At 47.9% G+C, this 26,789-nt stretch overlaps 1 protein-coding gene across 4 annotated transcripts in view; it reads right to left on the reverse strand.

Annotated features, from left to right (window-relative positions):
* The window catches only part of RNF216 (ring finger protein 216), a 697,454-nt gene that overhangs the window by 437,581 nt on the left and 233,084 nt on the right, over positions 1 to 26,789 (reverse strand). For all 4 annotated transcript variants that reach the window (XM_069210010.1, XM_069210009.1, XM_069210008.1 and 1 more), the window contains one exon: positions 3,268 to 3,407. In XM_069210010.1, the coding sequence (XP_069066111.1) occupies positions 3,268 to 3,407 (140 nt within the window). The remainder of the gene's footprint in view (positions 1 to 3,267; positions 3,408 to 26,789) is intronic.

Raw genomic sequence — 26,789 nt, forward strand, 5'->3', positions numbered from 1 at the left:
CAAACTCGAATATACAAAAGCGATTAGATCCTTCCATGCGGGCACTAAATCCGCGCAGGCGGCTTTCTATGCATCCAAAATAGAAGTCTTTTAATTCTGCAAGAGAGATTTTTCTAATATTTAAATAAATGATTCAGGATCAGTCTCCTGGTAATTTAACGGAAACCTCCAAGGAACACAGCAATAATCTGGCGTGTTTCTTCCTAAAGAAAATTCTCGATATTCATGGAACCTTCCCTATTAAGTCCTCTCAAGAGGTCGACCTGTTAGCTCAGGATGATTCTCATCTTCGCAGAGCCATACTTTCAGTCTTTCTGCCACTTATGGAAGATTTAGTAGGAAATCACCTATTCACCATAAAATCTGTATCTCCTCTGGATCCTGCCCCCCCCACCCCTTATATCTAAGCTTTAGGCTCTGACATCACAGTTCCTGCTCAACTAATGTTCTTAACGAATCCCTTACGTCCGGCCATATATCACCACACTGAAAACATGCAGCTGTTAAACCTTTACTTAAACCTTTACTTAAAAAACCCAGGCTTGATGGAACTCTACTAAGCAATTATAGACCAACTGCTCTCCTCCCTATAGCATCTACAATGATTGAAAACCACATCAACAGACAAGTGACAGGCTTTCTTGAGGACCATAAGCTTCTTCATCACACTCAAATGGGTTTTGTACCCCAACATAGTACTGAAACTGCCCTCTTGGCCGTTACAGAAGACGCATGACAACGGCTAGATTCAAGTGATACGCAGCAATCATTCTATTAGACTTAAGCGCAGCATTAGATACTGTGGATCACAACATATTGGTGCCAAGAATTTCACATGTAGGAATCAAGGGGCCCACCTTTAAATGGCTCTCCTCTTTTTTGAGAGATAGGACCTTTCAAGTCCTTGATCGTTCCCTCTTCTCCAACACTCTCTCCCACAGTTGTGGGGTACCGCAGGCTCTTCCCTGAGCCCTACCCTCTTTAATATCTATATGTCCCCATTGGCTAAGATCGTAGAACCCTCTGGTCTATCCTTAGTATCCTATGCCGATAAAACCCAGTTGGTCTTTTCTTTTTCTACCAATACCAACTCAGAACAGTCTAGTCTATCATCTTGTCTTCAGGATGTCGCCAGGTGGATGGCTGACCACAAACTCAAACTTAACAACGAGAAAACAGAGGTAATGATGTCCGGGAATCTCTCTCTCCCCAAGTCCCCTGCTCCAGCTCCGGAAGTATTAAATGATCTCCCTCCGCCAAAAGAGAATATAAAAAGTCTTGGTTTTTGGTTGGACTCTTGTCTTATGATGGAATGCCATTCAACAAAACTTGCAGCTACCTGTTTCAGTCTGTTAAGAATCCTTAGGAAAATCTTTAAGGTCCTCCAATTTCCAGCCAAAAGACTCATTTATTCAGGCCCTTATATTGTCACCCCTGGACTAAGGAAATGTTCTCTTCTTGATATTCCCTCGTTATGTATTAAAGAGATTGCAGGTGGTGCAAAATGCAGCTGCTCGCTTACTTATGAACACCCCTAGATGTCTTTCTGCCAAATCAGCTTTAGTTTCGCTTCACTGGCTCCCCACTGAACAACGTATTAACTTCGAAGCCATGTGTACTGAGCACAGAGCCCATCACAAAAAGGGTCCTGCCTTCCTTAGTCGGATTGTAACATTCTACACTCCTCACAGGTCGCTTAGACCATCAACAGCTTCTCTAATCAACATCCCTCGGATCAAGAAAGCAAGATGGGGAGGCAGATCCTTTGCTTTTAGAGCAGTTAATCTCTGGATCTCACTTCCTCTGGAGCTCCGCCAAGATAACTCAGAACTTTCTTTTTGTAGGAAACTGAAGACTTTATTAAAATTCAGCATAGGCCCTCATTTAGTTTATTGGTCTTGCTTTAGCGCTGGGAAGCCTTCGGGTAGCCATGCGCTCCATACACCCAGTAAACTAAACTAGAGGCTCAACTACCAAAAGTAAAGGTGGAGCAAAAAAATGAGTGCTTCCTCAGCCAAAGAGTTGAAAATACACACTTTATGTATTTGTGACCTAGGGGCGAAGATAGCTTTGTGGCTCTGAGCGGATGACCAACTCAACCAGTATTGAGGAAATAATCTAATTAAAAAGATGCATACACAGACGTTTCATTTAAATGGTCTTCAAGGCCATAATGCTTCTTCTCAGAGGTGTTGCTGGAAGAGAGTGGTCAGCATGGATTGATTTGATATTATTCAATAACCTGCTCGACATAGTGAGAAACTCTGATGGTGTGATTTGCTTCATTACTTGTGGTGCTACCTCCAGCACCTTGACTATGTAAACCCAGTAAATGTAGAATAAAAAGCCATGTGGAAGGTTCAGGTTTTTATTCCTAGCAAAACAGAGGAATTCCAGCCAACATGGGTTTCGCTTGGCAGGCGATAAGACTGTTCAAAGGACAGACTGAAAGCAGAATATTGATACTATGTAAACCATAAATTGGTATGTGTATGACGTAATACCTCTTGGAACCCTCAAATAACTTTTCATTGCCATGAAGAAGCTCATGTCGCTATATGGCGAGAAAAACATTAAATTATCACCAAAGGCAGAGATTTTTTTTTAATGAGCTACTGCCCCCTGAAATAGGAGATGGGCATAGAAGGGGAACCAATAATTTACCTTAAGCACTTGAACTCTACAGTGGATGCTTATTCCACTGCCTGCATTTTGATTTAGCCTGATCTAGTCATGATGCTTTTATTAACCCATTTCTATAGAATGTGTGACATGGAAAAAGAAAACAAATTTTACACTGTTCTGTAGGAAACGCTAACAAATTCAGGTGAATGTTTTATTAACTCAACGTTTAATTTTTGTCCTAAAAAGGTGGCCATTACTTTACCAATCACCTGCTTAGTGGGCATTCTGGGTATTGGCATTGGTTGTTCTGGTAAATTGAACAAATTCAATGATAAACTAAAGGGGGAGTTTGCTTTGGCCTTGATTCTGTTTTGTTGTGGGATACATTCAAAGGACTGGATTGCATTTTATGATATTTATTTAAGAGATAAAGTAGCTCTGTACTATTATGTCACTCTTTGTCCTATGATTTAACTACAAATGAGATTCGGGGCAAATGCACTAAAATATGAAGCTCAATAAAAAGTTTAAGATGCCTAAAATGTCAGCTTCACAATGCAAAATTAAAACTTGCCCCTAAAACTCTACTTTCCCCAGCTTTCAAATTCAAACAGTTCACTGGTCATGCAAACATTTACTTACTTCTGCTATCTCTTTCATTTTCTGCTCATAGAAGTTCAGCTCGTCCCTTACAGAAGAGTAAAGTTTATCTGAATCATAGCTTCTCCAGTGACGCCTTTTGTTCTCCAAAAAGAACATTCGTTTCTCAATTTTCATCTGCCCTATAGGAGAAAATAAGTTATACTGAGATATATGAAACATGTACTCCGCATGCAACCTAATAAGCACAGTTGGGAAATTTAAAAACAGTAATATAGCTTTTCTGAGTACATTTGATACAGTATGAAGCAAACTGACGCAAAATCATAAGACAACCACAAAGGCAAAGTTCACAAAATCCAATTGTCATTTTCCAATTATGAAGGCACCATTGGAAGTATACGTTTGCAAAGGGTCTTTAGAAAGACTCCAATAAATAATACCTGCCTTTACCCTCGATCAATGAGCTCAAGAACATGGAACATCCTTCATCAAAAACACCAGAAGTTGTATAATTAACCCTCTCACTGCCAGGGTTTTTGCCCAGGTCTGTGCAGAAGCTTTTTAAAGAAATTTGGCATTAGGTTAGTAAAGCCTATGTACCTCTTTGGTCTCATTGCTCACACTTGTTCCCGGCACAAAAGGAGTTTTTTTTATTGTGACAAACCCTGCATCCATATCTCATTAAAGGATTCAAACTATTTTGTTGCATTTCTCAAATATACAACTAGAACTCCTGGAGTGAGAACCAAAAAAGTTGTCGCCTTGAATGTCTGGAGTCCAGCAACAACAGATATGTTTGGGTTATCCTAAGAAATGTAGTCTACAGAAGCAAATATTAAATATTAGCACTGATTATTAAATAGTATCAGAAAAACCATTTGACGACATATCAAGTTCACAGCTACATGGAAATATGGAAAGTATAAATATTATAGAATTTCTGTACTACATAATGAATCTACTGGTGCAAGGCTAGTTAGTATTGCACTGAAAATGACCTAACATTTATAAGACTTTTAGAATTCTTTCTTTCCCATGGTAAGCCCTTAAATTTCTCTCACTTGGGGACATGTCCAACTGCAAACTATCTTAAATTGAGTCTCCAGAGGGTTGGGACTACCAGACATGCATGGGTTTTCTTTGAGTTCGGGCTGCCCAGAGTCAATAAGCCAGGTGCAGTGCATTTGGGAAATTTCAAAAGCAGCTGAATGTAAAATGCTGGTACTTACCTTTTAGTAACAGGCAAGACACCTCGGCCATACAGAAACATACTCCAACCATATATTTACCATCTACACAGCCTAAAGTTTCAATGTTTGGGTGCCCAACATCTCTCAACAAGACTGGGTGGGTGGGAGAGCACACTGAACATAAGGTTTGTCAAATAGAATTATATGAATCACAGCATATTTGAGAATCAGAACTTCCTGCAAATTACAAAAAGAAATTTCACAATTTCTTCACAGCTCTGTGACTGGAAAGTAAAACAAAAGGGACACTATCCAATGTTCCAGCATGTCTACCGACAAAAACAGTACCTCACATAAGGAGACTGGCCTAATAGATGGGACAGGAATAGACCAACATTTTAACATTGTGAAGACCACTTTGAGAGTAGACTACCCTTAAATGGTCACAACTCTGGCCTATTCGCACCCATTCCGACAGGCCCACCCACAGAACTGAGGTATTTGTTTTGACGTTTTGGAACAGTGGGGGTGGGACTTTTGCTGTAGCTCAAATTCCAAAACTTTCCGTTAGAGAATGTGAGGGATTTCACATTCAAACTATGATGCTTGCAAAGCATTCTGCCTAAGAAAAGGTTGTGGCATCCTCACCATCAACACCACTAACACTCGCCTATGTGAAGTTTTCAGAAAAATTCCTAGAATTGATAGTTTCAATCCTGGGCACACCTAGAGGAGTTACCAACATACCAAAAGTAAACCTAATTCCAAGCTTCTACATTGAGTTTCCATGGGCAATTTCTCAGACCTTTCCTTTTCCCAGATGACAAGCCCACAATTGTATTTGGGAGAAATACACAAAGCCAAACTGGTAAGACATTTGCTGTTATATATTGAACTTCTCTATGATTTTGGCCTCCTATTTTAACCGATTCAGTTTGGCAGACATGACACACTAACGTTCCAGGTTGGAGGGCATGAATATCACTTCCCCTAATGGGAATGTGAGAAGTGTCTGGTGCTTGCACTGGAGGTTTTACCAGTTTATTCTCCCACAGGTGCTGACATTGATGTGGCTGTACCTCAGCACACCACTTTTAATTCAGCTTCACTGTACCCGGGGGACTTTGTGCCACCCGGAGGCAAATATAGTGGAAAAATGGGTAACAATGGAAAAATGATTTTTTTCCCCTCTTTCCAATGGTGACCTTGCACAAAGGATTCTTGCTAAAGGATTGTGGGTAGGCCTGCAATCCCTGAGCAGAAATCCAACACTAGAAACCAAAGGTCTGTTATTTCATGGGGTCGGCCCCCCGGCATAGAGGCTGCCCCCCCCTGGGGTTTTATATGTTTTTTTCTTTCTTTTTTTTTAAACATTTCCCCTTCCCAGGGAGAGGAATGGATAGGTAGGGCAAAACGTTCAGGCCACAGCCCTCCTTTATATGATAAGTCACCATGTTTGAGTCTGTCTCTCTGGCCCTGGGGGGTTACGCATCCCACCCACTGCAGATACACAGTGTATATCGATTAGCAGTCAGGTGATATTTTGCACATGAATTGTAATCCTATTTTGAAAGCATAAGGTGGGTTGTGCCCTAACAGCTTTTTGTTGTTCACTAATAGTTAGCTGCACAGTTCTAATTTGTTGCTTACTTTATTATTTTTGTAATTGCATTTCAGCTTGCCTTTTTGATACAAACTGAAGAATTTATTTTTATCTTCCCACTTAGGTAGGTTGTTCCCCACTCTGCAAAGCCTGTGGTGTACCACACTCTCACACTGCATTTTCTGCTCATATCACAAACACTTGATAGCATTCTCAGCGCATAAACATTTCTACGAGTTTCAATGCATTCTACTTAAAGGACACCATTTGTTATTTAAAGAGTAGCATTTTAGATTAGAAATAGAGAAGGCCTCTCGTTTGATGAATCCTACCCAGAATCTTTGAAATCAAATTATGGAGGTTAGGTTCAAGGCCGGTTCTGACTGTATGGAAGAGAGAGATCATGATCAGAATCTGAGTGTAAATTTTTAGTTGGTGGAGTCAGATCACAACTTCCTCTGCAGGACAGCAAGGCAGCTAGGAGGCCCTTTCAAGAGGGCAACCTGTGCTGCTCAGACACCATGGCATTACTGCGGAATCCAGGGTGCAAGCAGGTGCAGCAGAGAGCACTGCATGGTGTGGTCACTTGGCCGCCACATACTAGTTTTCAGTCTCTAGTTCCTTTCTTTCACCGAAGATTCTAAATGTAACACCAGTAATGCACTTTTATCCCAATGAGTGTTTCCAAATTTTGTGAATGATATGTTCTTTGAGAAAGCATGAAGGAGCTCTGGAGCCTCACTCTAGGGTACCCATGAGGACATTAGGTCTTACTAGTCTTCTGTCACTGGTTGGGCAACACCCAGCTTCCCATTTGTCATGAGCAGTGATAAAGTTTTGATTCTGCAACATATGCTTCAATTCAATAACTCTAGCACTGCTTTGGAACCATCCAGAGCATGACAGATTGTACAAATGTCAGCCTGCCATAAAACAGTTCTCTGCCAAGTTGTAGGAAGTTGGCTCTGTATGTACTATTTCAAAGTAAGAAATAGTGTGCACAGAGTCTAAGGGTTCCCCTTAGAGGTAAGATAGTGGCAAAAGTAGATAATTCTAATGCTGCATTTTGTGGTAGTGTGGTCGAGCAGTAGGCTTATCAGAGGGTAGTGTTAAGCATTTGTTGTACACACACAGGCAATAAATGAGGAACACACACTCAAAGACTTACTCCATGCTAATAGGTTTTTATATTGAAAAATATATTTTCTTAGTTTATTTTAAGAACCACAGGTTCAAGATTTACATTAAACACTTTAAATGTAAGGTACTTCACTTAGATACTTTAGGAACTTAGAATAAAAGCATGATCATATACAGTCTTTGTAAAAATGGCAATAAGCTATTTTCAAAGTGGACACAGTGCAAAAATCAACAGTTTCTGGAGGAGGTAAGTAAAGGTTAGATTAGGAGGCAAGTAAAACACAAGTCTCAGTTCTGGGGCATAGGCAGCCCACCGTTGGAGGTTTAAGGCAACCCCAAAGTTACCACACCAGCAGCTCAGGGCAGGTCAGGTGCAGAGGTCAAAGAGGTGCCCAAAACACATAGGCGCCTATGGAGAACAGGGGTGCTCCGGTTCCAGTCTGCCAGCAGGTAAGTACCTGCATCCTCGGGGGGCAGACCAGGGGGGTTTTGTAGAGCACTGGGGAGGACACAAGTAGGCACACAAAACACACCCTCAGCAGCACAGGGGCGGCCGGGTGCAGTGTGCAAAGCAGGCATCGAGTTTTAGGTAGGAAACAATGGAGGGACCAGGGGGGTCACTCTAGCGGTGCAGGGAGGCACAGTGGGGGCTTCTTGGGACAGCCACCACCTGGGCTAGGCAGAGGGTCGCCTGGGGGTCACTCCTGCGTTGACGTTCGGTTCCTTCAGGTCCTGGGGGCTGCAGGTGCAGTGTTGGTTCCAGGCGTCGGGTCCCTTGTTACAGGCAATCGTGGTCAGGGGGAGCCTCTGGATTCTCTCTGCAGGCATCGCTGTGGGGGCTCAGGGGGGTCGTGTCCCTGGTTACTCATGGGCTCGAAGTCGCCGGGGAGTCCTCCCTGAGGTTTTGGTTCTCTGAATCTTGAGCTGGGGGCGTTGAGTGCAGAGTGAGAAGTCTCACGCTTCCGGCGGGAAATGTGCGGTCTTTGGAAGTTGCTTCTTTGTTGCAAAGAAGTAGCTGGTTTTGAACAGGGCCGCTGTTCATGGGAGTTTCTTGGTCCTTTAGTCCAGGGCAGTCCTCTGATGCTTCAGAAGTCGCTGGTCCCTGTCGCATGCGTCGCTGGAGCAGGTTTTCGAAGTTGGAGATAGGCCGGTAGGGCTGGGGCCAAAGCAGTTGTCTTCCTCCTTCTCTGCAGGCTTGTAGGTCAGCAGTCCTTCTGGTTTCTTCAGGTTGCAGGAATCTCATTTCCTGGGATCTGGGGAGCCCCTAAATACTGAATTTAGTGGTGTGTTTAGGTCTGGGAGGGCAATAGCCAATGGCTACTGTCCTTGAGGGTGGCTACACCCTCCTTGTGCCTCCTCCCTGAGGGTAGGGCGGCACATCCCTATTCCTATTGGGGGAATCCTCCAAAATCAAGATGGCGGATTTCTAAAGGCAGGGGTCACCTCAGCTCAGGACACCTTTGGGGTTGTCCTGACTGGTGGGTGACTCCTCCTTGTTTTTCTCATTATCTCCCCTGGACTTGCCGCCAAAAGTGGAGGCTGTGTCCAGGGGGCGGGCATCTCCACTATCTGGAGTGCCCTGGGGCATTGTAACACGAAGCTTGAGCCTTTGAGGCTCACTGCTAGGTGTTACAGTTCCTGCAGGGGGGAGGTGTTAAGCATATCCACCCAGTGCACGCTTTGTTACTGGCCTCAGAGAGCACAAAGGCTCTCACCCCAGGGGGTCAAACTCGTCTCTCAGCAGCAGGCTGGCACAGACCAGTCAGTCCTGCACTGAAGGATTGGGTAAATGACAGGGGGCATCTCTAAGATGCCCTCTGTGTGCATTTTTTAATAAATCCAACTCTGGCATCAGTGTGGGTTTATTATTCTGAGACGTTTGATACCAAACTTCCCAGTATTCAGTGTAGCCATTATGGAGCTGTGGAGTTCGTTTTGACAAACTCCCAGACCCTATACTTAATATGTCCACACTGTACTTACAATGTCTAAGAATAGACTTAAGACACTGTAGGGGCATGTTGCTTATGCAGCTATAGCCTCATCTGTGATATAGTGCACCCTGCCTTAGGGCTGTAAGGCCTGCTAAAGGGGTGACTTAAATAAGCCACAGGCAGTATTTTGTGGGCATGGCATCCTGAGGGGGATGCCATGTCGACTTTGCCTTTTTCTCCCCACCAACACACACAATGGCAATGGCAGTGTGCATGTGTTAGGTGAGGGGTCCCTAAGGGTAGCACAACACATGCTGCAGCCCTTAGAGACCTTCCATGGCCACAGGGCCCTTGGTACCACTGGTACCTTTTACAAGGGACTTATCTGTGTGCCAGAGGTGTGCCTATTGTGGAAACAATGGTACATTTTTAGTGGAAGAACACTGGTGCTGGGCCTGGTTAGCAGGGTCCCAGCACACTTCTCAGTCAAGTCAGCATCAATATCAGGCAAAAAGTGGGGGGTAACTGCAACAGGGAGACAATTTCCTACACAAGTTTCATGAGATTTGTAGTCTATTGAAAAATGTAGCAGTTGACAAGTGTTTAATCATTCTTATAGCACAACAGCTGGTCAGGCAGTACATTAGGAACTAGTGAACGGATTATGTGGGATCTTGCTAAGTCACTCTTTCATAAACATTGTAAACTTTATGCAGGACAAGTGGAATTATGCTGCAGGGGAGCATCATATGTGGCAGGGTTGAATAAAATATGCGTCAAGAAAAAGAAAAACATGCTGCATAATCCATCAGATTTTTTGATAGTATTACTTCATTACTTTAGAATTTTTACACATGGTAATAGTGCCTGGGTAAAGATTACACCTCATTAGTGCCAGTTAAACAGCCAAATACAGAAATAAGCAACTGAACAATGGCCAGATAACCTTTGCAAATGGTCTTCCACTACCTGTGAACACATGTTGTAATGTGTTAGTCATTTGTGATCCTTTTGAGACAGAAACAATTCTTTTGCTAAAATATGCAGATGATGGAGCAGATGATGGATTACATGGCAAGTGTAACTAATCCATAATTAAGTGAAAAAAGCTTTGGCCGCAGAATCACATAATTTCTGTGGCCCTGACTTTATGTGAACAATTCGTATACAAGAATATAGATGTTCAGTTAAACGTACATCCCTGACACTGCAGCATGTAGGACAATTTAAGTCACTACAAATAATTCCCTCAGTAGGTAAAAAGCTTCAAAAAGCTCTGCCCAGTGCCTTTTGATGGAACAAACTGACAGCTTTGAAATGTTCAGATAGGAAGAACACTGGCTCACTACAATTCAAGATTCTAGCACATCTCCAATCACAGTTTGGGATCATTTGGTAGAAGTGTGTAAGCCCCACTTAATGCTTGATTATATTAAAGTACATTGGTGCAGTTGATAAAACTACTTCCACTACATGAGGAGACTCTTAAATCTCGCACACGTTAATTATCCACCTGATGCTTTTTGGAATGAACAATGTATTTATTGTCTATAGCCAGACTACCACGGGAAGACTGATGTCATTCTTGGACATTGACCAGGCTTCTATCGTTAGACTCACTACCACAGAAACAGTAGCCTCTGCTTCATCTACTGCGGAGGACATTCCAAGGCAGCAGGACAAACACTTTTCAGGTGGTATTCCTGCAACAGAAAAGAATATTCACACATACTGTAAGTGTAGAGTTTATACTTGGCAAGGGACGAGGTAGGAGATTTAATCCTACCGTCACGAGAGCCCATATAAGCTAGGCCTGTGCCTTCCAACTTGCTTCACTTTATACCACAGAAAGGTGAAGTTGTGGGAAACGGACTGAAGTGGAGCGGTCAGTTCAAGAGTCAAGCATGAATAAATACCATCCAAGACCCATTACTAGACTTGGCTATGCAACACAAATAATTACCATAATCTATCCATGTTCTTCCTAAATTAGATTTTAGCCACTGTGTCTTCACTACTTCAAGTAAATGGGTGCCCATTGGGCATACCTCTGGTCTGCTTGCTAGTTTCATCCACCACCAAACCAGTGGATAGGACATCAGCCATGTTTTGACTGAGTTCCTAGACTGCAAACACATAGGGGGTCATTCTGACCTCCGCCGGCGACAACCGCCAGAAGACCGTACCGCGGTCGAAAGACCGCGGCGGTCATTCTGAGTTTCCCGCTGGGCTGGCGGGCGACCGCCAGAAGGCCGCCCGCCCGCCCAGCGGGAAACCCCCTTCCACGAGGATGCCGGCTCCGAATGGAGCCGGCGGAGTGGAAGGGGTGCGACAGGTGCAGTTGCACCCGTCGCGATTTTCAGTGTCTGCCACGCAGACACTGAAAATCTATGTGGGGCCCCCAGGGGCCCCACGACACCCGTTCCCGCCAGCCAGGTTCTGGCGGTGGAAACCGCCAGAACCAGGCTGGCGGGAAGGGGGTTGGAATCCCCATGGCGGCGCTGCTTGCAGCGCCGCCGTGGAGGATTCCCAGGGGCAGCGGGGTCCCGCCGGTTTCCCGTTTCTGACCGCGGCGGTATGCCCATGGAAGCACCGCCAGCCTGTTGGCGGTGCTTCCGCGGTCGTTGGCCCTGGCAGTCCATGACCGCCAGGGTCAGAATGACCCCCTTAATACGGTGCCAAGTTATTCTGGAAATTCTTTTTAGCTAATGTAGATGAATCTGCCCCAGGATTTTCACAAGTTTTCAAATGTAGATACATTCACATTCAACAAAGAATGGGTCACATGACATCTTCGGACTCTCCCAACTAACAACCATGCACTGGTAATGGTTGGATGAAGCAATTGTCAACTAGATTTTTGGCAGTCAGGAGCCAAATTCCAACCTTTGAAGGACTGAGATAAGTGTGCTAAATAAGCAATCACGACAAATGCACCTAAGCAGGCTGCTGGGCAGTGGGTGGTGCTGAACAAGTTACTTACTTTCGGTAATACTCTTTCTGGTAGAGACTTTGGGGGTCATTCCGACTCCCGCCCGCCGCGGTCACCGTGCGGCCGGCGGGAGCCGCCAGAATACCGTTCCGCGGTCGAAAGACCGCGGCGGTAATTCTGACTTTCCCGCTGGGCTGGCGGGCGGCCGCCTTCAGGCCGCCCGCCAGCCCAGCAGGAAAGAGGCTTCCACGATGAAGCCGGCTCGGAATCGAGCCGGCGGAGTGGAAGCTGTGCGACGGGTGCAGTTGCACCCGTCGCGTATTTCACTGTCTGCACAGCAGACAGTGAAATACATTTAGGGGCCCTCTTACGGGGGCCCCTACAGTGCCCATGCCATTGGCATGGGCACAGCAGGGGCCCCCAGGGGCCCCGCGACCCCCCCTACCGCCATCCGGTTCCCGGCGGGAGAACCGCCGGGAACTGGATGGCGGTAGGGGGGGTCGGAATCCCCTCGGCGGCGCAGCTAGCTGCGCCGCCTTGGAGGATTCCAATGGGCGGCGGTACACTGGCGGGAGACCGCCAGTGTTGCCGGTCCGACCGCGGCTTTACCGCTGCGGTCGGAATGCCCATTGGAGCACCGCCGGCTTGTCGGCGGTGCTCCCGCGGTCCACCAACCCGGCGGTCATTGACCGCCGCGGTTGGAATGAGGGCCTTTATCTGGACATAGATTCCTTACATTTTGAATATTCCCCAGGCGTCAGACTAGATCCGGAAACTTTTCAGCTGTACCTTGGCGCACAATCACGTGGAGCCATTGGGCTCCGCAACTACACTGCTCCGCTCTGCAAATGACATGCAGGGTCCACATAAGTACCACCCCAGCACACTGACGTCAGCTTCTATCGAGGCTGTCTGTGCCCCCAGATGCAGAGCTCCAAGAAAGAAATGGTTGTAAGCAATGTGCTCATTCCTAGACCTGGGATCTTAATAATGAGTAGTGCCCAATTATAGAACATGTAGGGTGGGAGGGTCTGAGATGAACTTGCATCAACATAGCCTCTACCAGAAAGTGTGTTACTTAAGGTAAGTAACTTGTTCGTCTGATAGACTTCTAGCAGCACAGTCCTCACTTTTTGAATAGATACCAAAGCAGTACCTATTGGAGGCAGATCTGTGAATGCAATGAACCAGAAGGTTCTGCACTAGCAAGCAGGTAAAGTACCACTCTTGGTGAACCTGGCTATCCAGACAACAGTACTTCATGAAAGTTTGGAGGGATGCTCACATAGCTTCCTGGTATATGTCCAGGACACGGATTCTGCATGCTAACACAATGGTGGCAGCTTTGGCCTTGGTAAAATGAGTGTGCAGTCCTTCTGCAGGCTATATTTTGGCCAGTGCGCAAAAGATCCTAATACAGAGGATGATTCAAAAAGTGATGGTTCTCTTTGGCACAGCCTTGCCTTTTTTTTGCTCAAGTGAACCCCACAAAGAGCTTATCGCCAATGCAATGTACTTTCGAATGATCTATGCAGAAGCTCATTAGTCTCTTGGGGTCCAAGGGAAGAAGTCTCTTATCTGCCTTAGAGAAGTAAGGCAGACTACAGAAAGCAGACAGGGTGATGGTTTTGTCAGAGGCATCACAACCTTAGGCAGAAAGGATGCCTGAGTCTGCATAACCAGTTTGTCTGCTACGAAGGTGATGCATGATGGATTAACACACAAAGCCTGGAACTCACTGAGGCACCATGCTGAGATGGTGGCAACAAGGAACACAGGGCCTGATTTAGAGTTTGGTGGAGGGGTTGCTCCATCACAAACATGACAATCAATCACTCAGTGTATCTGTAGAGCGCACTACCACCCGTGAGGGTCTCAAGGCGCTGAGGGGGTGGGGGTGCTGCTACTGCTCAAATAGCCAGGTATTGAGCCGCTTCCTGAAAGTCAGCAGGTCTTCGGTCTGTCGTAGGGGCAAGGGAAGGGTGTTCCAGGTCTTGGCGGCGAGGTGGGGGAAGGATCTGCCTCCGGTAGTCGCTCTTCAGATGCAGGGGACGATGGCGAGGGCGAGGTCGGCTGAGCGGAGTTTGCAGGGCGGGGTGTAGAAGGTGAGAAGTCTGTTGAGGCAGGCTGGACCGGTGTTGTGGAGCGCCTTGTGTGTGGGTGAGGAGCTTGAAGGTTATCCTTTTGTTGACGGGGAGCCAGTGTAGATCTCTCAGAAGGGGAGTGATGCGGCTGTGGCTGTGGGCATCGAGGATCAGGCGTGCAGAGGCGTTTTGTAAGCGTTGCAGTCATTTGAGGAGTTTGGTCGGGGCTCCTGCGTAGAGGGTGTTTCCGTAGTCAAGTTTGCTGCTGACGAGGGCTTGGGTGACTGTTCGTGTATCTGTGGGGATCCATCTGTAGATCTTGCAGAGCATGCGGAGGGTGTTAAAGCAGGATGAGGAGACGGTGCTGACTTGCTTGGTCATGGAGAGTGTTGAATTGAGGCTGATGCCCAGGTTGCGTGCGTGGTTGGTGGGTGTTGGGGCTGCTCCCAGAGTGGTCGGCCACCAGGAGTCATCCCAGGCTGAGGGGTTGGCGCCGAGGATGAGGACCTCAGTCTTATCTGAGTTCAACTTCAGTTTGCTGTTCCTCATCCATTCCGTGACGGCCTTCATTCCTTCGTTGAGGTTGGATTTGGTGGTGAGGGGGTCCTTGGTGAGGGAGAGGATCAGTTGGGTGTCGTCGGCATAGGAGGAGATGATGAGGTTGTGTAGCCGGGCGACGCGGGCGAGCGGGGCCATGTAGACATTAAAAAGTGTAGGGCTGAGGGACGAACCTTGGGGAACGCCGCAGATGATCTTGGAGGCTTCGGAGCGGAAAGGGGGAGGCGGACGCTCTGGGTTCTGCCGGAGAGGAAGGAGGTGGTCCACTCCAGGGGTTTGTCCCGGATACCTGCGTTGTGGAGGCATGTGCGAAGGGTGCGGTGGCAGACAGTGTCTAAGTCGGCTGAGAGGTCCAGGAGGATGAGGGCCGCGGTTTCGCCGTTGTCCAGCAGGGCCCTGATGTCGTCAGTGGCGGCGATGAGGGCGGTTTCGGTACTGTGGTTGCTGCGGAACCCTGACTGGGATGGGTCCAGGATGTTGTTTTCTTCGAGGTAGTGGGTCAGTTGTCTGTTGACAATCTTCTCAATGACCTTGGCCGGGAATGGGAGCAGGGAGATGGGACGGAAGTTCTTGAGGTCTCTTGGGTCCGCCATGGGTTTCTTGAGTAGGGGTTTGATCTCAGCATGCTTCCAGCTCTCGGGGTAGGTCGCGGTCTCGAAGGAGATGTTGATGACTTTACGGAGGTGGGGTGCGATGGTGGCACTTGCTTTGTTAAAGATGTGGTGCAGGCAGGAGTCGGACTGAGATCCAGAGTGGATGGTGCCCATGGTTTTGATTGTGTCGTCTTCGTTCACGTTGGACAAGACGAGCAGGGGGTCATAGTTGAAGGTGGGTGGAGAGTCTGAGGAGTCTGTGATTGGCAGGGTGGTCTGGCTGTTGAAGCCGTCATGATGTCTGTGATCTTGTGGTGGAAGAAGGCGGCGAGGGAGTTGCACATGTCTTGTGAAGGTGGGATGTCGTTTGTGCTGGAGCTGGGTTTGGAGAGTTCATTCACGATGTTGAAGAGCTCCTTGCTGTTGTGTGCGTTGTTGTACAGGTGGTCTTTGAAGGAGGTTTTCTTGGCAGATCTGATGAGGTGATGGTGATTGCGGATGGCATTCTTGAAGGCGGCATGGTTGTCCGGTGTCTGTTCGAGGAGCCACTTTCTCTCCAGTTTCCAGCAGGTTTGCTTGGAAGCTCGAAGGTCCGAGGTGAACCAGCTGGCTCTCTTGTTGGCACCTCTGTTGGAAGGTTTATTGAGCGGGGTGGGAGTGTTGGTGCAGTTGTCGATCCAGTGCGAGAGGTTGCAGGCTGCGAGGTCAGGATTGGTGGGTTCGGTGGGTGGTTTTCGTGCGAGGCTGGTGTTCAGCTGGTCTTGGCTGATTTTGCTCCAGTTGCGGCGGGGTCTGTTGGGTGCGGTGGTGCGTGGTGGGTTTCTGGAAGGTGAAGTGGATGCAGCGGTGGTCTGTCCATGGGAGTTCGGTGGTGTGGCTGAAGGTGACGTGGGGGCTAGCGAAGAAGACGGGGTCCAGTGTGTGGCCAGCAGAGTGTGTTGGGGTAGTGATGAGTTGTCGGAGTCCGAGGGTGGCGAGGTTGTCGATTAGGGTGGTGGAGTTGGGGTCGTTGTTATTCTCCAGGTGAAAGTTCATGTCGCCGAGGAGGACGTCGTTGGTGGAGGCTAGGGCGTGCCTGCTGACGAGGTTGGCGATGGAGTCGCAGATGAGGGTTCCTCTGAGGGTGGTGTTGGGGTTGGTGTGGATCTGGAAGTGCAGGTGTTCGGCGGTGCTGAGGGTGTCGTTGGTACAGGTCATGACCCTGATGGTGTTCTTGTGGACGATGGCGATTCCGCCTCTGACTCCGTTGGTGCGATCCCTGCAGGTGATCTTGTAGCCATCCGGAATGGCTATGGCAATGTCTGGGGCCGAGGAGGCGTTCAGCCAGGTCTCCGTCAGGAAGGCGACGTCCCGGGTGGAGCTGTCGAGCAGGTCCCAGAGTTCGACGGCGTGTTTGGGTGATGAGCGGGTGTTAAGTAGGATGCATCGGAGGTAGTTCTGGTCAGGCTCGGCAGGAGGTTTGGTGATTTGGAGGCTGGGGAGGCTGCAGTTCCGGCAGATGAAGGGTCCCTGGGTGTGCTTGGGGGAGGCCAGGAAGCAGTTGTGTGCTCGTCCGGTGCTGAGTGCGCAGAGGGTAATGGCGGTGTAATGGCGTTGCTGGCCATGGTGGTCTTGGGGACCAGGGGTCCTGGCGCTGGGCACGTTCTGGACACGGACGGGTGCAGAGAGGCTTGCCTTAGGAGCGTAGGCACGCCCGCACAGCGGCTGCCATATAAAGGGAGGTGGGAAGGAGGGGCAGCAGGGGGAGGGAGGGGGCAGTGAATGGGTGAGTGGGAGGCGGGGCCGCAGGGACACAGCAGCGCGAAAAGAGGAAATTGAAGTGGAGGGAGGGGGCGGACCGCAGCTGCGGGAAAAAAGGAAATTGAAGTGGAGGGAGGGGGGCGGGGCCGCAGGGACGCAGCAGCAGGGAAAAAGGAATTTGAAGTGGAGGAAGGGGGGTGGCCTGGGAGACCAGGGCAGAGTAAAATAGGGAACCTGGAGCAGAGGTAGCACCGGCATGAGGTGCAGGGGAGCGACCTACCTGAAGCAGGGTCAAGGGTCGACTATCCTATCTGCTGTATTATAGGTTCCATAGGCGATAATGGAATTGTAATACGGTGGACAGGGTAGCCGCCATGTCTGTGATAGAGCAACCCCTACGCTAAATTCTAAATCAGGCCCACATTTTTGATCGTAAGGATGTGTAGCTGTGAAGCCTTTTAAACTCAAAAAAGTAAGGACCAGATAGATGTCCCACGGGGCATCACAAAATGGGGGCCAGGGTATGTTTTGGGGGTCCTTAAAAAAAAAAAATCACATCACAAATGGAGACTTAAATAGGGAGGGCTAGCTGGCATCGCAGGAAGCCCCAAACGACTGAAAGATAACCGTTAACTGCGCCTAATGCAAAGCCTAATGTAAAGCCTTGCTATGCAAGAGACATCCACTCTGGCTTTGAAGTGGTTTGCCACCAGAAAAATGTCCTGCCCGTCCATTCCTTGCCAGAGGCACAGAGTCAGTGACCGCACTTCACCCTATTTGTTGCTGGACCACAGGGTGGAGATATGGTCAGATAGCACCAGCTTCTGTTTGATTGAGGGCAAGAAACCTTGCAACGCCAAGCAGATGGCACTCAGTTTCATCACACTGACATGGAGCAGGGACTCCACCGGAGACCAGAGGCTTCTAATCTCCACCTCTACCAATTGGCCTCCCCAACCCTGATAAGACGCATCAGTCACTACTGTCAGCTCCAGGTGGTTAAAAGAGATGGTCTGCCCTGCCAATTATGATCTAGAAACCTCCACTGCAGAAATTTTGCAGTCACCTCCAAAATCTGAACGTGGTTGAAGGGGTCCCCTTGAAGTTGGACCTACTGGGACTTGAGATCCCACAGCAGAGACTGCATAGGCAGCCTGGCATGCTGGACTAGCAGGATGCAGGAGGTCATCAGCCCGGGTAGCCTCAGAGTCGATTTCACTGAATTCCAGGATAGAGACTGAAAGATCGAGATCTTGTTCTGGACTCTTTCCCAGGGAAAAGGCACAAATCGCAATGTGTCCCAAATGGCGCAGATGAAAGGGAGCGTCTAAGGAGTCAAGTGTGACTGACACACTGATAAGTAAACCCTGAAGATGATAGGAGGCTTGATGTAGTCGGCGGAGGCGGAGGACTGTTTGTGGTGGACCCACCTCCAACAGCCAGTCGTTGGAAGACTGGCAACCCTAACCTCAGAAGGTGAGCTGCAACTAAACCATCACTTTTGTCAACACCCGGGGGACAGTGGTGACACCAAAGGGGAGCACTGCAAACTGAAAATGTTCCTGTCTCACCATAAACCACAAGTAGCATCGGTGGCCCAGCTAGACAGGTATATAGAAACAGGAGTAAGGCATGTCAAACGCCACTGTCGAGGACCCACGGTCGAGGGTAGACAAGACCTGGACTAAGGTAAGCATTTTGAATTTCCATTTCTGGAGAAAGTCACTAAGCGGTGCAGGTCTAAAATAGGCCTGCCAGCCTACATCTTTCTTGGGCACCAGAAAATAGTGGGACTAACCATCACAACCTACTTTTGGCACAGGCACCCTCTCAACAGTACCTTTGGCTAAAAGGTCTTGCACCTCCTGCGCAAAATGGAGAGAGAGTCATCCACATCTGTCGCAGGTGAGATGGCGGAAGGTGTGGCAGAAAACAAAAGGAAGGGTAAAGCATAATGTGTGGACAATCAATAGAACTCGCATGTCCAAAGTTATTGCCTCGAAACCCAGGCAGAATTAGCATAATCTGCCTCTCACCTTTTGGCTGTGGCATTGTAAGCGCAATTAAAGAGGTTTGTGAGATGAGGCTGCAGGGGTGGGGACAGTTGTAGTCTAGGCAGCCCTGACCTTGGGAGCAGTGGGCGCCTCGAGCACAAAACTGCTGGGTTCCTTCTAGAGGCTAGACAGGCTGAAGGTACGGGGCACCTAAGTAAAATCAGTGTAGCAAGCAAAGGCAATTAGCCATCAAACTTAATCAAAATCACAATAAATAAAGTAGTAAAATAAAATGAGTTAAAATAGCAAAAGATATAACAATCAAAAAATAAAATAAAACCATGCACAAATCCCAACAGCAAATAGTTAATAGCAAAAGATAAGCACTGTAAAAATTGGTAAGCAGAACGTTACACAAGAGGGGCACCAGAAGAGATCATTTTGTGTCTAGTTAACCACATAGCCCACAAGAACCTGGCAACAGCAAAAACCACCCATTGGCTTGTGCTTGATAATAAAATCCTGAGTGCTTCTCTGTGTGCCCTAACCCCTAGATTCTGGCAAAGGGGCAAGATCCATTTTGTCCTGATACATTGGTCAGCTGAACAGAAAAATAAAATGTGCACAGCTGATTCATTAGAAGCATACAAGGCAGGCACTTCCCAGTTTCATACCTCGGTTCATACCACCCACCTAACCCCCACTTGTGTATTTGAAAGCAAGCAGCAGTGATCAATATCTCAGTTGCAGATATAACTTCCTCACCGGAACAGGCACAATGTTGTCTAGGAATCGTTCCACAACAAAACAGTCCTTCAGCTGAAGGAATGTTGCAATCCAGGTGCCCTGATCGGAACAAATTTGAGTTATATTAGACTGATTTATACTGCCAAAAGGCACTCTTTATGTAAACCTGTCTGAGGGGTGGCAGCAGCACGGACTGCCCGGAAAAACCCAGAAGACTAGTAGGAGCAATGCTGGGGGTCCTCTAAGGAGCCCCCAGAGTGCATGGAATCATACAACCAATACTGGCAACAGTATTGGGGTATGATTCCGATATGTTTGATACCAAATGTAGGAAACTGCCTTCTTTCTTGGGATGGTTACCCCCATTTTCTGCCTGTTGTCTGTATGCGTGACTGTGTTCAGTGTGATCCAGCTAACCAGGACTCCAGAATATGCTCTCTCCCTTCTAACTGGTTGCTAGAACCTCCTTCACCCCACAATTTGGCATACTCATACCCCCATGTAAGTCCCTAGTATATGGTACATAGGTACCTAGGGCATTTGGGTACCAAGGGTTCCCTATGGGCTGCAGCATGTATTATGCCAATTATAGGGAGCCCATCAAAGTGTTCTGCAGGCCTGCCATTGCAGCCTGCGTGAAAAGGGTACACGCACCCTTTTCACTACCAGGTCACTGTAAGTCACCCCTATGGAGGCCCTCCTAGCCCAGAGGGCAGGGTGCAAGTAACTATGTGCGAGGGCACCCCTCCACTAGCAGAGGTGCCCCACAAACTCCAGCTCCATTTTTCCTGGACCTCATGGGTGCGGGGATGCCATTTTATGCATGTAATGGACATAGGTCACTACCTATGTCCAGCTACATAATGGTAACTCCGAACCTAGGCATGTTTGGTATCAAACATGTTGGAATCATACCCCAATACGTTTGCAAGTATTGGTTGTATGATTCCATGCACTCTGGGGGTTCCTTATAGGAACCCCAGCATTGCCACCACCAGTCTTCCAAGGTTTGCCAGGCAGCCCCAGCTGCTGCCACCCTTCAGGCAGTTTTGCCCTCCTGATGCTTGATCTGCTCAAGCCCAGGTAGGTAGAACAAAGGGGTGTTACATCCTCTCCCTTGGGAAATAGGTGTGACTGGCTTGGGAGGGGTAGCCTCCCCAAGCCACTGGTTTTGCTTTGAAGGGCACATTTGGTCCCCTCCGTGCATAAACCAGTCACACCAGTTCAGGGATGAATCCCCCCCACAAGTCCTTGCTCTGGCGTGAAACTGGACAATGGAAAGGGGAGTAACCAATCCCCAGGAACTCTGGTAGCATCTGAGTGGCCTGGCCAGGCAGGTGACGTCAGAGCCTCCTCCTGATAGATGCTTACCTGATTAAGTGACCAGTGCCCCTTTCCAGGCTATTTAGGGTCTTCCTCTGGGGTGGGGCCTCAGATTTGGCTTGCAAGATTCCAGCAGGACTCCTCTGCAACCTCTACTACGACTTCTGGCCACCAGAACCGCAAGTGGACCCTCCAGGAACCGACAAGCTGCAGATCCACGAGGAAGACTCTTCTGCAACATTGAATCCAGAGTTCCTGCCAGTTTTGCAACAGTTCCCTCTCCGTACATCCTCAGAAGACCGCAACTCTTCAGCCTGCACAAGAAAAAAGGAATCTCCCTTAGAGTGAAGGAGACACTCCCTTGCAACCGCAGGCACCTACAGCAAGCGACGACCGGCTGCATGGATCCTCTGTCCTACTGAGCTGCCTGGATCCCGCATCACAAGTGGTGGTCTGGAGTAGTCCTCTTGGTCCTCTCTGACTTTGGTGGAGGTAAGCCCTTGCCTTCCCACGGAGGACAGTACCCCGTGCACTGCGTCTCTGGCAGCTGCCATGGCTTGTTTAGGTCTCCTCCAAGGAATCTTCAGGCGTTGTGCAGCTCCAGCACGCCTTCCTGCAAATCCCAGCCTTCTGCGTGGTTCTCCTGCAGCATAGGATCCTCTTCCATAGTGCTGCGTGGCTCCTTCTGTGTCCTCGTCCTGTGGGACTCCTGTGGATGCTGCCTCTGCTCCTGCAGACTCTCTGCGACACTTAGGGTCCCCTGTGACTCCCCCTCCTGGGTTGAGTCCTCCTGGGCCTTGCTTGTCTCTGGCAGCACCTCTTTTCCTCCAACCGCAAAGTTGCCTTTGCCAAGGCTTGTTGGAGGAATTCTTGCACCGACACGAGTCTATAATCTTCATTCCAGCGTGGGACATCTTCTGCATTCAACAGGAACTCTTCTCTGGCTTCTGGGCTGCAGTGCTGACCAGTTCGTATTCACCATCAACCAACTACTGCATCTTCAGTGTGGTGAGTAGGGGCTCCTGCCCCCAATGGACTCTATTGTACCTTCTGGACGTGGTCCACTCTTCAGGAATCCACCACTGGTTTTCTTGCAGCCTTCTCTAGGTGTCTTCTTTTTTCTTCCTTTTGGGTGGTTTGGGGAAAATCCAGTGTTTTACTCCTGCATTCCTGGTCGCTGGGGGGTACTGTATTACTGTGGTTTTCTAATACCCCCAGCTCCCCACTACACATGTTACTTACCTAGGTGGGGGTACCCTGTTCACATTCCTTTTTTTAATACATGGTTTATCCTCCCCCTAGGGTCACTATTGGTTATTACTATTTGCACTATTTTCTAACCTTTTCTATGCCTATTTCCGATTGCTAATGTATATATTTAGTGTATTATGTGCCTCCTAACGGTGAGTTACCTGTCTAGTATTTTGTGGTGATTTGTGCCAAAAATAAAGTACCTTTTTTTTGTACGACTGAGTGTTTTCTTTCATGTGTGTAAGTGCTGTGTGCCTGCAGTGGTATTGCATGAGCTCTGCATGTCTCCTAGCTAAGCCTTGGCTGCTCATCCACAGCTACCTCTAGAGAGCCTGGCTTCTAGACACTGCCTACACTTCACTTAGAGGGGATACCTGGTATAAGGTGTAAGAACCTTGGGTACCCACCACACACCAGGCCAGCTTCCTACACCAAACATGCCCAGGTTCATAGTTACCCTTATGTAGCTGGACACAGGTAGTGGGTGACCTGTGTCCAGTATACCAGTAAAATGGATTTGCCACACTTACAAAGTCCAGTGTAATGGAGCTGGAGTTCATAAAGGCACCTCTGCTCATGCAGGAGTGCCCTCACACACAGGCACCTGCACCTGCCCTCTGGGGTAGGAGGGCCTAGTATAGGGGTGACTTACAGTGACCTGGTGCAGTGACCTGTAGTGAAAGGGTGCATGCACTTTTTCACGCAGGCTGCAATGGCAGGCCTGCGGACACATTTTGCACGGGCTCCCATGGGTGGCACAATACATGCTGCAGCTTATGAGGAACCCCTAGTGCCCAAATGCCCTGGGTACCTAAGTACCATATACTATGGACCTATATGGGAGCACCAGGATGCCAACTGTGTGGTGTGCAAAGTCCTAAGCAACCAAATTTAGAGGGAGAGAGCACAGTCACTGGGGTCCTTGTTAGCAGGAACACAGACAAAACACACTGACAGCAGAAAAAAAGTGGGGGTAACCATGCCAAAAGAGGGTAGTTTCCTACAACCGGCACCAGGCAAACGTAAGACCCTGACTAAGCTAGATTGAAAGGCACTCAGCTCAGGGGTTGTCCAAACTCTACCCCAATACAATAGGGGTCTTAGGCTAAGTTTATCTGAAACATTCTTAAGACACAAGTCCAGCCTGAAGGGAAGCAATGGGGTACTAATGGGAGCCCAGTCAGCTGTCGCATGAAACGGTTTTCAACTGTCAGTAAAGTGGAAGCACCCCTATGACCTCATAGCTCAACAACAAATAGGGCAGAAGTGAAGAAATCAGACGAAATTGAGAACGATTGTGCAACTTCATTATCCCTGTCTGAGATTTGCTCTAGCTTCAGTCTGCGGTTTTGCCAGTTAAAGTTTTCAGAGTAACTTTGCCAGTTAAAGTTTGAGTGAAACTTCCAGGTAATCAAAAATGTGGATTCACCCCAAAGAGGACCCTTTAAGTTTAGGAGTAGGGCAAGTGGTGGGACATGGATTAAAAGCCATATATTTCGTTTTGGTTATTTCTAGACCCCTGAGTTTGCAAAAGATATCAAGTCTGTCAATATATATATTTTTTTTTGGGGGGGGGGAGGGTTTGAAGATAGATTAACGTGTCATCAGCAAACATCACAGCTGGTACCCTGGTGTTTGCTAAACAGGGTGCATCAGACTCGCAATGGTCCGCAAAGTCTGCAAGAGCCCTGCCTGACTCTCCCCCATCCCCTATTTACAGAGAACGGATTTGTCAGTTTCCCCTTATGCCCACATCTAACTTGGGCAAAGTTATTCTCGTGCAACCTCAATCAGTTTCAGCAAATAGGGAGGAACCACCATGTCAGATAGAACCTGCCAAACTTTGAATCAAGTTACAAGGTCGAACGCCGAATTTAAAGCGATGCACACCACAAATAGCTGCCTGCACCCTAACTGAACAAACATCAAGTATAGCAACTGAAGTCATAAAACCTGGTAAATAGTGCTGGTTCACTCTCTAAAACCAGCTTGCAAAAGGGTGATGAAGTGGTCATCCATTCCTGCAATCTGGACAAAATTACCCTCGCGAAAAGTTTTTGGGTGCCTTCAACTAGGCTAATAGGCCTATAATTGGCCGGAAGATCACGATCAACGTTTTAAAAAAAAAGGAATGATCTCAGCACCTGCCCACGAGGCTGGAGTATGAGCCCCTTTCATAATGGCATGAGAAATTAAGCCAAGATAGGGACACCACATCTCTATCTTATCTGAGAAGAGGTCCTCAGGAACGTTATCAAACCCAGGGCTTTATAAGGAATAGTTTTATGTATGACTTGAGCAACCTCTTCAATGCTAATAGCCAATAAATCAGAATGATCACTGTGTGGCCCTATTAGGTCAAGAGGCAGCGCAGGGGCTTCCATCAGCTCTACAGGAGAGTAAAGATTTGAATGGTTGACCCATTCAGACATCGAAATATGATTTTCAATAGGGCAAGAGCCCTCCAGGCTGGTAGTCGCTATTATATTCCAGAACTAACGATTATCACCTTGCCTTGCAGCTGCTAACAATCCTTCCCATTTCCTCCTTTACCACTCTTTCTTTTCTTCCAGAATGGGGAATTTATAGGCCCTTCTAGTATCTTGGATAATCTAACGCTACTGTAGTTTAAAGGCACTGAATAATACCCTTATTGCATCTCTATACTGTCTTGTGTACCATGTTGGGGGTTGAGGGGTGTCTCTCTCTTACCAATATGACTAGATTCCACAGAAGACATCTGTCTCAAGATTTGGAACAAATCTGGGTGTATGTTACTGCATTTAATGAGAACCTCGACCTCCAAGTCAGACTGGTTTAATAGATGCACCAGCCCCCCTACTCCATCCGCAACCAGGTTAAAGATTTGACCAGCTGCGTCCTTAGATTGTGAAACAGCGCTCCATTCAACCCTGCGTCTGTTAGCGAACAGGACAGACCTTTTATCAAAGTGTTCCTTGCGATTCTCCCTAGCAGTAGGAACGGGCAACTTTATCTCTAAGGTCAGGGCTTCATGGTCACCGTCCATTCGTGATAAAACAACCATATCGATTTAATTACTAAACATCCGGACAGCAGGCAACGAATAATCAATGAGGCTTGAACTCTGCAGCTGATTAAACATAAAACAGCCTGCTTTATCGGAGGATGACCTCTTATTACAGGCTCTGAAACCATAATTCAGCATAAGCGCATTTAGATGAATTGCTAAGGGGGACCATTTTTATTTTATAAGGGGAATGGTAAGCTCTGGTATAGACCAATAATGGCCTTCTTCGGATGTATCCAGTCTAAAATGGATGTCTAAGGGCTCAAACTGACAGCTGAGGTCACCCAAGACAATCTAAACCACTTCAAGAGGGAGTGTCGCCAGTTGTGAAGAGAGCAAACTAATTACCTCCGACTCTGGTATGTTCCCAAACGCCTTGCAGTAGACGACGTATATACTACATGTAATGTTGCTTTGCATGGTGAGATTAATTCACAGTAAGTCTGGCAATCCTAATTTGAGTTCCTTGATTTTACACATTAAGGAGGTTTTAACCAGGGGTTGCTGTGTCGCACCCCTGGGCAAGAGTCAAGAGATGAAAAATTAAATGAAAGTTACGCCATTGTTTCATTTTTCATCTGCTGGCTCAGCCAGCAGTGCAGGGAGGGGCAGGGCTGGGCCATGGGAGGTGGAATGGGTGAGGAGAGAGTGCACTTAAGTGGGCATATGTGTTTGGCCAGCCGTCTCAGGCCGGCCAAAACACACATGCGCACTTAGGCTTCTCCAGCCAGGCTGTGCTTTACAGCCAGGCTGGAGAAACTGCACAGACTCCCATGCAGTGTGCGAGCTGCAGTCACTGCCGCTCAGACCAATCCTGCACTGCTTTCATGCTAGGTTTAGCATGAAGACAGCATCAGGATTGCTGGGGAGCTTAAGCTGGTGTCCCGGGGACCGCTGGGACACCACAAGAAGAGGAGGGACGAGCAAGGTGGAAGGAATCGTCGGCGGCGAAAGGTGTCTTTTTTTTTTTTTTTTTTTTCCTCCATCCCCTTCTTACCCCCCATTACCCTCATTGAGATTTGCGGCGGCCACCACTGGTATCAATCCAATTTATTACACTTCTTGAGGGTCTGCCTCTTCCACAGGAAGTTGCTTCCAGACAGTACGTAAAAAACCTGGAGCCATAAAGGTGGGTGGAGGGCAAAGTCTTTTGAAACAAACATATCAAAGGGATCTATAAAAGCACCCCACACTGGGTTCAGCAACTTGGACGAAAGTACTGCTACATTCCAGGAAATCAACTTAAAGGTGGAATTAGTGACCACAGACTTAATACAGGGGCCATTAGCACAATGGTGGTCACTCCCTGCCTCACCAAGTCAGTCAATATCAGCCAACACAAAGGAATTATGGGAAGGTAATCAGAAAGTTAGGGCAAGCTGGGGTCTTGAGGCAGACTCGGGGGGTGGGGGAGGGAGGAGCC

This window comes from Pleurodeles waltl, chromosome 10, assembly GCF_031143425.1.
Source record: "Pleurodeles waltl isolate 20211129_DDA chromosome 10, aPleWal1.hap1.20221129, whole genome shotgun sequence".
NCBI classification, from domain to species: domain Eukaryota; kingdom Metazoa; phylum Chordata; class Amphibia; order Caudata; family Salamandridae; genus Pleurodeles; species Pleurodeles waltl.